Below are 11,679 nucleotides of genomic sequence, written 5' to 3'. Positions count from 1 at the left end.
TGATTCTCATATTGTTAGTGTCTGGCTAATTTTATTAATTATTATTTATTAGTTATGTGTGTGAGTTGTTCACAATAATTATTATGTTATATGTTGGATATATTTGAGATGTCATATATAATATGTTTCATGTTTAGTTTTCAAATCTTAACTAACAGGAAATATCAGTTTCTACTGGAATCGGTTCTTACTGGAAATCAGGACTTAAGGATATCAGGACTTAGATTATCAGAAGATAATATCAGAAGATGGATATCAGAACTTAAGTACTGGAGGACTAACAGTTAAGGAAGGAAACTGATTTACAGGAAAGAAGATCGAGACTAATACAAGAAGAAGATATGCATGGAAAGAGTTAGAGGACTAGAAGAATTATATAAGATATCTGATTGATATATTTTAGGAGACAGAATTATATTCCATATCAATTAGAAGTTATCTTGTAACTGTGTGTCTATATAAACACAGACATAGGTTTACACTATATGTGTTACGATCATCGAGAAGATCATACATTGTAACCTAGCAGCTCTCATGATATTTGTTCATCACTGAGAGAGAATAGTTCCATTATAACATAGTTTATTATATCGAATACATCTGTTTTCTGTTACTTGTGTTTTAAATCGATTTGATTGAATTTTACACTGTATTCAACCCCCTTCTACAGTGTTGTGTGACCTAACATTATATTATGCTAGTTTGTTAATATGCTAGTTTATTAATATATAAAAATATTTGTAAAATAAAATCTATTTTCACAGGATTTAGTTTATTGAGATTTATTAAAATTGACAAAATATGTATTTGTGGGACTAATGATATATAAATATTATTTTATTTTACAGGACATATGTAGTCAAAGTATTTTGTTATTTAAGTTAAGTAATTAACAATTGGTTGTTTGTTTATCTAAAATCATAATTTCTTTACATTTGTTAATCATATTATGTTATTATATTTTTCTCATGCATAACATATTTTTTTACCTTAGTCTCATTATTTTTTTTATATAGCCAATATGTTATAATATCTAATGCTTGGCCATAATAATTTAAATTTTGTAAGTACTGTTGTAGTACTAATGTGTCAGAGGTGGATTTGATAAATCTTGTCAGTATGTGTTGATAGACAGAGAGCATGCTATATTTATATTTATCATTTGCTTAAATTGTTGTTATAATTTAATATGTTAAATGAATGTATAATTTAAGTTTGTCTACTTTTATAAAGTTATATACTTAAAGATTTCTACATTACTTTTATAAATTAATAAAATATCTTTTATATTTTATAAACCGGCTTGTATATTATTCAAATTATTTGTTAGTTATATATTTATACTACTCTAGCATGAGATAGTGATCATCTGTATTACTTGTGGTAGCTGTATAAAATATTATAATTTTGTTAGCTTACTTTTTAGTGGGTTTTAGAGTTTGGCGTTTATAACTTATATTTCTGTTGATATTATAGATTGATTTGGAGCTAGGTAGTTGTGAGCATTATTGAATATTTTAGACTCATTCCGGGTAGGAGTATCTTCCATTCACTCTTCATTTAAAATATATTTTCTTCCTCTGTACTTATTGTCCTATCATATTTATCTTATCATATTTTATTTTTGTTAAGTTGTACATCTTGTATATGTACACTTGTTAATTCTTACTTAGCCATCTTTGATTCTTGTTGTTGTTTAACCTCTTTTGATCCATGTTGCCTATTAGTTTACTTGATTTGTCACTTGCAGCTTTTATTTTCAATACTATTGGCAACACTTTGTAACCATTTGTTATGGACTCTTAAACTTAAGTGTGTGGGTAATCACAGACGAGACACATGGAGTTTTTGCAGTCTTTGGTGCTCTCGGCACTAACTTGTATCAGTGCTGTGAGTATACGAGCATGTCTCTGGGGTACGAGGCATGATTAAGACCATGATCATTTTGTTTGTTTGTGGATATGTTTTATACATTTTATTTTATCCTTCTCGTGGATAACCGAGGAAGGAACTGTTTGCACTGTACTTTGCTTGATGTTTACTAGCGAGCAGAGGTTTTATAAGATGCCCTTATTAGTACCCACCTTACTTGTTCTCAGCCATTTCTTTGATTTTGTTTGGATTAGTTTGTTTCCTAGATTCTAAATAATTATTGTCATATTATTCATCTTCTTGGCTAATTATTAAAATCAAATATATTCATTTGCTTTACCTTTTAATGATATATTCGTACTGGGCATTTGGCTCACTCGTTTTTAGTTCTTTCTCCACCAGGTAGTCAGGGGTAAAGCGGGGGTGTGATGAGTGATGCCCAAATTTTAGCTTGTTTATCTAGTCTCTTCTATATATAATAGGAGAACAAGGGGATAATTAGTGAGATTAAAAAGTCTCATTAAAAGGACTAAACTACCCCTGTTTTTAATTTTTATATAAAAAATGTGTTTTGTGAGAATCGAACTCGAGATATTTCGTTAACTTATACAACCTCATACAATTTCACCATAATGTCACATGTGTTTTTTATCATACACATAATATGTAAGTGTGCTAAGTGGATATTTTATTTAACTTTAAAGATAGTTACTTGAACTCCGCAAAAAAAAGATAGTTACTTTAATATTTGTACAGTTAATTTTAAAGAATTAATAAAAATTAGACATAGTATATAAATGAATTATTATCTTATTCATTAATCTTTCTTCAGTTTGAAAATTTATCTCATATATTTTTAACATAAAACAATTAAAATGTACATATATATTTTTTAAAGAAAATATTGAAAATAGAATCGCTTATATATAAATAATCTATAATGGTATTACATATTTAGATGAGCTCGAATTATAATGAGTCAAAACATTTTATTATATTCCAATTTGAAATTAGAACTTGACTCATTCTTCAAAAAATACTCGAAATTTGACTACATGACCCGGCCGAAAAATATCGTCACATTTTACGTTTAGTAAATTTAAATTACAAGTTTGGCGAGAATATCTTACCAATAATGCGAATTTTTTAATATCTTATGTTAATATAATTTAATGTGTTTGAGATGTTTGTAAGATCAAGTCAATTGATTATATATATTAAAATTACTAACTTCAATGCTAGCGCATTATTATTTTTGGGACTTGTTCCGATTTTAAAAATATTCGAAATTTGATATGAGATCTCACGAGATTTTTTAAAACTACGATGGTATATTAAATCGATTTATTTTTTATTTTTCACTTTAAAAAAACTAGCTTTTTAAAAAGAATTCTTCTAAATAAATAATATTCATTGATCAAGATAATATTTACAAATATTTTGAATTATTTTTATATTTTAAATTATTCAAATAAAAGTTATATCCATACTATATTGTAACATTTCATTCAATATATTTTATACTATTTAAAGAAAAAAATATATATTGTTCAATAATCTAAATGAATTAACCACTTCAACTGATATTTATAAAACTTTATCAAATTGAAAAATATTTAATTTTAAGAGATTAGTATACAATGTTATCAAATTATTATATGAAGAAATATTAGAGTAGTACTGAAAGGAACTTAAAAACGGTTTAAATAACAATAAAATTATAATTTTTCATTCGAATCCTTAAAAAAATCATGAATATCAATCATGAGTCTTTATAATATATAATTTATTTTTATGTTACAACCATGATTGATACTCAGTTGTGTAAAAACTAGATATAGATTGTTTGTCAATGATAATATAAATACCATATATAAATTATTATAATTTATTTATTACATAATTTTAATTTTTGAATAATTATAAATGCATGTTATTTAAGTAATTATTTGTCTCGCTAAATGTTAATAGTGATTAAAAATGTACATAAATATTTAGCATATAAATAATTGAAACCATCGTAATTTACTAATTTAACATACGACAATTTACATGTTGACACACACACGTATAACTTAATGTTAATTTGGTAACCGTAGTATAAATAAAAAACTTACATTTTTTCATGCATACATACGTTGAATTTCAAAAACTAACATTTTCATTAAAATCAATTTTTATATTAACAATAGTGTAAATTTTACATTATTGTATATTATGATTGCAAGTCATCCTGACTTCAATTATGCATTTTTTATCTTTTTAAATTGGGAAAATGGATTTTTTTGTCACCCAACTTATTGTGTGTTTAGAAATTTACCACTCAACTATAATTTTTTTTGTTTTACTCACAAATGTTAGGTTCAGATTTTTTTAATCACTAACGTTAGGTTCGGATTTTTTTTGAGTAAGTTAATTGTAAGTTAATATTGAACTCAGTAATAATATAGAGCAGTACATATAGTTTATTTAAATAAAATTCAAAATTTTTGGTTAATTTTGTATTCAATATAAATGTTATTTTTTAACTTTTTATTTGTAAATATACTAACGGCATTCTACAGATTAAGTATAATAATTTCGTTTTAAACGTACACTGACTACCCTATTTATATTCATTCATTAAATACAAATTATATATATATATTGCTTAATGAGTTATATTTGAAACGTTGTGTAATTTGGTATTGTCTTTTATGAAAATAATACAAATTGATAAATAATCAACTTGTATTTGATATACATTAGACATTGTACAACATTTACAAATAAGAAAACAATTAAGAACATTATAATTGTATGATGCATAAAAAAATTCTAGAAAATGACACATGCTTCGCACGGGTTATTATACTAGTTTAAAATAAAGTCAATGACATATTTTATTCCATATTATTTTGGATCTTGTTAGAGAACTTTATTTTAGATTTTTTGAACTTTTGTTAATTAAATAAATTATGTTTAGATTGTTTTTACTTCCATTAATAAATAAGGCTTATCTTGTGTAACATCTACTTGTTTAAGTGGGGTGTTACATACATTATAAGAGGGAGCTTGATAATATAATAACTAATAACTTATATGTTAGAAAAATAAAAACTTATATGTTAGAAAAATAAAGTAGGGACTCCTGACTAGAACTTAGTTATGAGTTATTTCATAGAATATTATTCAAAAAAATTGTATATAATTATTAATTGGATTATTTATTAAAAGCTACAAATTCGTATATGTATTTAGCATTGTTGGTATGCTCTGATGTATTACAATCTAAAAACATGTTCTAAAAGATTGCACTTTCCTTACTAAAGATATGCTCGTAAACAATGAAATTTTGTTCCAATTCTAAACATAAGCCAGCAGCAAAAAAATAAATTGTAAAAGACTAGGCACAATTTGTCGATTCATCGAGCAGATGTAAAAGACTAGGCACAATTTGTCGATTCATCGAGCAGACTGAGAATTCTAATATTGCACATTTACAACATTGCCATGTTTGGTAACCAAGCATTGCACTTGAATGGTTTCGGACAAATTACTGATAAGAAAACTATACAAACCTCAGCTGATAATAGTACTCTAAGGTAAGACTGCTCTACAGGGTTTTTTCCTAATTAGAAACCAACACACCCCAATACATCTTCTGAAATCATAATTTAACATGCTCCAAATACAAGACTGGCGTAAAATCAATCCAGAGATGAAACCAAGATGTGAATACTAATGTGTGCCCAGAGCATAGGAGCCTCCAAAAATGCATCCTTCACAAAACTGAAGCATCTTCAAAATGCATTGCTTAACAAAAATATGGCAACTCATGAAACAGTTCGGCCATAACTAATCGATGCAATATATAAATTCTTTGCCCATTTTTCCTGCAAGAAAACCATACAATCCATATATTACACAATACATAAAAAAAACTACATAGCTACATCATGAAAACTGAAAAGGTATCTTATTTACTCACTTTGACATGTGTGCTAGGAAAAGCAGAAGTCCGTAATGTTTCTTGTGTTTCATCCGCTGGCTTTCTTCTTGGTATACTAAGAACTAAAGCAGTTTGGTCCGCAGTTGCAGCAGTTGATGTGATGCGATATCCTCCATCCCACCTCCTATGAACACCTTCACTAGGATATAAAAAGTCTAGTTCCACAACCTGTGTAGTAATTGCAAAAGGAAATATAAACAAGGTTGTTGCACCTGCATGCATGATCTTTACGACAAAAAAAACACGGTATGAGAAAAACCTGTTCAGAAAATCCAGCCCCACGAGACATCACGATCCCCCAACGACTTCCTGCAGTTGCCATGGCGGTAACAAAGAATCCCTCTCTCCACTTCTTGTTTATCCACTTAAAAGGAAATGAATCACTTACTTTATACGACTGTTGTACATATTGAGTACCTAGAATTTATAATTAAAAGAAGTTAGATTGACTATAAAAAATATGAGTGAACACTAACATGTGCACTCTGGCCTTCACGCTGAACATGTTTCTGTAAAAGATGTTAAAATTTCTGACCACAAAGTTCAAAATGTACTTGTCCCAAACAATACTAAAAATATGGATGTTAGGCAATTCCACTAACCCTTTGACATTACTACAAGTGAACTCCCGTTGTTAGCCCCTGCTATAGCACTAATGTAATAATTTTGGTCCCATTGTTCCATGATCCATTCCTTAAATAAGAAAATCAGATATATTTAGCTGAATAACCAAACAAAATTTTATCATATGTAGTATGTATAAAAGCACGATAAAAATGGTGTCAGAACTAAGCATAATCTACCTTGTGAAGAAATTGAGGTGAGACTTCATAAACTTGTGAAGAAAATCCAGTCCCCGCATCCATGATTATAGCCCAAAGGTTCAAGCAAGAGGCCACACTACTGATAAATAATCCATCTTCATTCCCTTTTTCAATGTGCTGAGCAAGTCTCCCTTCAGCTACATTGTAGTGATATCTACACCATCAAGTAAATATATGATGTCTTCATTCTACCATTTGCCAAAACCTTATATGGAGTACAGTTGCATGACATACATACCTTTGCTTCATAGGACGTCGAGCATTATAGACACTAATCCACTGGGTTGCAGGCATTCCCATCCTGATTTTCTTCTTTGGTTGGTCTTCGTCTTCTTCATCCATCACCATACGTCCTCTCTTCTGTCCAACTACGAGCTACACATGGTGTAGAAATATTTTTAAAAAATGCTCAACCAGCTCCCGGCAGTTTATCATATTTATTACTTACAAAGTACCACAAGGATTAAAGTTTCAAAAGAAAACGTACCAAAAGGATAAATAATAAATCAACAGTCCAGGTCTAATTAGAAAACAACAAAATGAAGAGCCAGCAGTGATGGTGCAAGGAAACATAAAGCATACCTTCTGAGCACCTTCAGTATTAATTGGCCTCACATCTGGATTTGGACCAACTATTCCATCAAAAAGGGAAATATATTTTGCATAGTTAGGCTTCTCATCGAACTTCAAATTTACTACATGTTCAACAAATTCTCGAAATGGCAAAGGTGAAAAGGCACAAAGAGCTTCTGGGGAGGTAGCCATCTTTTTCTTGCAGACAAGGAACCCTTTATTTTCACCCTGAATGAGACGCAAATGTAAAAAAGATAATAGTGATGACATACCCAGACTATTCTTATAAATTCAGGATCAACAAACCTGGAAACCCTGCCAAGGCAAGCGTCCACGGAGAAGAAAAATAAGTGTGTAAGCAAGAGATTCTAAATCATCTCTCCGGCTTCCGGTTCTTCCAAGATGAGCATGCACACTGGCATATCGCACAGTCCCCCTGCGCCAAGAGTGTTTGTGCCATGATATCAATCATCCTTAGTGCAGAGATATATAAACAGGGTACACATAACAAAAGAAAGAAACTGAGATCATGTTAAGATAAAGTACCTAAAAACATCTGGGCGCTGATCGTATTCAACATGTTGGCTTGAGATATCTCTCCACTTAGTAGCTAATATTTTACAGCATATAAACATATTAACTTAAGCACCATCTCAAATTATAAGGAGAGCATTACATAATGTGCAAGGTATTAATGTTCAAGATTGACACCTTACCTAATCCAAGGTCGACAAGAAAGAGCTTCTTCTCTTCTGGTGTTCCAGGTGGACCTAGCAGAAAGTTCTCTGGTTTCACATCCCCATGCACATATCTACACAAATTGCAGCCAACCTTAGTATAACAACATTTATGGTTCATCAAAAGTCATCAATAGCCTTATCCAGGGAAGTTAGTTATTTAATGAAACAAAACTTAAGCAGAAGTAAGACATTAACAAGCAATTGGAGGACAATTCTCATGTGTTCTGAAGTGCTGTACCTAGAATTATGCAGTAGGAACAATTAGAAACAAGACGCGGTCTTAAATATTATATATCATGCAGATTAGCATTAAACAATAACACCCTTAAAAATTATTCAGGAGTGGCTGACAGTTTTTGTCCATTATATCTTCTTTTTAATAATGCCCTTGATATCTTTGGTTACAACTTACAAGTGAACTCAATTGTGTAAAATGATATTAATTTGAAAGGGTTGATTCTGTTGCAGGATATTACAAGGAAAAATATCTACAACATGGTCCTCTTATATACAGAATAAAACATTATATAACACAATACACATTAGGAAAGACTGAAATAACAGAGATAATCAAAAAACGTTTTTGTTAAATGTTTGAGACTACAAGAATAAATGAAACTTACCCTTTAGAATGCACCTTCTCGAGAATAGAGATTGCTTCGATGGCAATACATGCAACCATTTCAGTTGACATCCTAGAGTCAACAAAGTCAAAACATCGCTAACTGCTAGGTAGACAATAAGCTACAACAAAAAAATTTAAGACTTTGTATCGAAAGATAGCTTACGTGTGAGACTTGTTGTTCCAGATGTCCCATAAACTAGGTCCAAGCATGTCCATAACCTGCCGAAGTTGTTCAGAATGAGAGAGATGGAATTAATCTATGAGTACTGCCATCATCTTATATAATTAACCGAAAATAAGAACATTGACATACCATTATGTAGTAATCACCTTGCTTGCCTTTGTAGTGCACGCGTGGAACACCATGAATGCCTCCAAGAATACTAAATAAATAAACTTATTAAAATTAACAGATTTTCCAGTAATTCAATGAATGCATTGCATCAAACATAACATAAGAATATACTGGAGAACTCCTCACCTATATACTTGCCACTCGTAGGGTGGTCCATGATTACATCCTTTGCTGTTCTTATGCTCAAATTTTAGAGCAACCTAATATTTTCAAAGCATTTCAATTAGCCAATACGTAATAACTGTGCCTTCATATAAACCACTAAGAGTACCATACCTCCACTGCTCCGGCGCCAATTCTATCATGTGGAAGTTGAGCATTAATCCGACGTCCTACATACACTTGTCCAAATCCTCCTTTGCCCAGTTTCTTCTCAACTTTGTATAAAGGGGAAGAGCCAACCTGGACCTGTTACATATAACCAATAGTTAAATAAAATTGCTACTACACATCTAAAAGCCGTAACATGTGAGCATAGGTACTCATGAATGAACGTTCTCTTACTCTTACATCACGGCCCATTAAAAAGAACACAGATGACAGAACTATAGATGTCAATAAAATTAATAACTAAAACACTTGTATCAAAAACTTAAAGATGTACGGTCAAACTCAAAGGTGAGGGTGGCGGCCAGGAGCTTTTATAGTAGTTCGAATATTTTAAGTTATTGCTTTAAAGGTCATTTAATGTAAAATTTAACACCCTCCCCCCCAAAGTTAGAAAAGATATAAAGTCAGTATAACAATTATAGTAGATATATACAAGTATTTAATTTACAAATTTTCAAGACAATATTTATGTCTGCTTTACATAAATTTACTTCTGCTCTAAATTTTGTGAAATATCCTCCCCTCTTGCTCCCCTTTTTATTATCATGGCTCCAGCCCTGTTAATCACTAAAACAATTCTTGTAAATAGACATAACAGATCGACAAATACAAATAACAATATCCTTGGCAAGGGCCGGCCTTGTACGGGCCATACGTGTGCAAATCGCTAAAAGAAACATAAACCAGGACACATTTCAAATTGTTTAATATTTGACACATTAGATAGGGTATTAATAAAAACGCTCACACTGCAGAAGCAACCCACGCAGCACCTCTAAATGCAGGTCAGAATTCCTGCACTGCAGCGTTCAAATTTTTTTTGCACACTGCAGGTTTAAAAGTTTAAAAATGAAATACTAACCTGTTATGTATATCAAAAATTTATTAGCTTATCTACATTAAAGTTCAATTTTATATTTAATAAACTTCAATCACACTAATATCTATATACTACAATCAAATTCTAAAGTCCGTAAAACACAGTACCCGAACACATACAAATATACTATTAGCTCCGTTTACAAATAAACTATACATCAATAATTAACGAGAAATACTAGGTTCCCCAAATTTTTTTCCCAAAAGTTTTCTCAAATGCTGATGTGTCATATAGTAAATAGCAACTTTTCTAAACATAATATGAGACCCCGCGTGCATCAATATGCGCCTACAAATTAAAATATGCCATGTGTTTGCCACATCATTTGGTAAAAATTTTGGGGAAGAATTTTGGGGAACATAGCACTACTCATAATTAACAACTAACAATACAATCTTAGACACCACCCGCAGACACTACACATATCAGTAATCTCCACTCCCCCATAAACACTTGTAAACCCATATCACATTTCATATAATCAACAATTACCACCACTCAACGCCGTCTAAAAACACTTAATTCCGCCAAATCAAGACATCATCGAAAACCAATAGTTTCGAAAAATTAAGATTACATCAAAAAATATCACACAAAAACATACCATAACCAAGTTTGCATCTTTTCACCACAAAACACATTAAAACCCAACATAAATCATAACCCACAAACACACAGTTATCATAATAATAAAAATTAACAAACATTTTAATAAAAATCTATAGATACATATATATATGTATGTATGTATGTATGTATGTATACCCTTTCAGGAATAGGAGTGGTTCCATCATCTTCACCATCCAAGCCCTTATCTCCACCACTCTGTCCACCACTATCAAACTCATCCATCTCTTTCAAAACCCTAATTTCAATTATGCTTCCAACGACGTCGTTCTCAGAGCATTAATTTATTACTTCTATTCGCCGGACGGGTCGGATCGGGTCGGGAGAGATGAACCGGGTTTATAATTACACGGTGACTGAGAAGTTGTTGACGGAGTTGAAGAGGCATACGAATATCATTGAGAGAGAATGTGTGAATTGACTGGAAAATAATTTTGGTGTAGTAAAAAAAGTGTGTAGGAGGGGTAGAATTGGAATGTGAAAAGGAGTTTGTAATCGGAGAAGAATAGAGTATGTATGTATTTGTGAGTTTATATATGAAGAGGAATTAGGGTTAGTGGGAAGAAAATTGGGGGGAGTTTTCGGGGATTAGTGGAGGGAAACCCAAAATCGAGACATGAAAAAATGAATAACTAGAAAATTTAAATCGACACTAATCGAAATTTAAAAAAATGGGGTTGCACATTTTATTTGTTGATTCCTTGTATTTATAGCTTAAATCGATATTGATAAAAGTTTGTAATTATAAAACAAAACATTTGCGAGTCTTTTATGTTTTATCGTGATGTTACACACTTGAGGTGACAACTTTTGAATACGTAGTTTATAATTATTTTAAAATAAATTATTAAAGCATTTAATT

The 11,679-nt window shown here is 30.7% G+C and overlaps 1 protein-coding gene across 1 annotated transcript; it reads right to left on the bottom strand.

The window, feature by feature from the left end:
• Positions 1-5,288: 5,288 nt before the first annotated feature.
• On the bottom strand, positions 5,289-11,399 carry LOC141671732 (casein kinase 1-like protein HD16). Its single transcript, XM_074478060.1, has 16 exons — positions 10,956-11,399; positions 9,257-9,388; positions 9,107-9,180; positions 8,939-9,008; positions 8,789-8,844; positions 8,624-8,695; positions 7,977-8,071; positions 7,807-7,870; positions 7,567-7,696; positions 7,270-7,488; positions 6,926-7,062; positions 6,667-6,841; positions 6,466-6,556; positions 6,123-6,280; positions 5,843-6,031; positions 5,289-5,747 (listed from the first exon to the last, which is right to left on the bottom strand). The coding sequence occupies exons 1-16, from the start codon at positions 11,040-11,042 to the stop codon at positions 5,688-5,690; spliced, it is 1,809 nt and encodes a 602-aa protein (XP_074334161.1). The 5' UTR covers positions 11,043-11,399; the 3' UTR covers positions 5,289-5,687.
• Positions 11,400-11,679: the final 280 nt, after the last annotated feature.

Source organism: Apium graveolens, chromosome 7 (genome assembly GCF_009905375.1).
Source record: "Apium graveolens cultivar Ventura chromosome 7, ASM990537v1, whole genome shotgun sequence".
Lineage (NCBI taxonomy): Eukaryota > Viridiplantae > Streptophyta > Magnoliopsida > Apiales > Apiaceae > Apium > Apium graveolens.
Note: the sequence above shows the minus strand (reverse complement) of the source record. Positions and strands in the feature narration are given on the sequence as shown.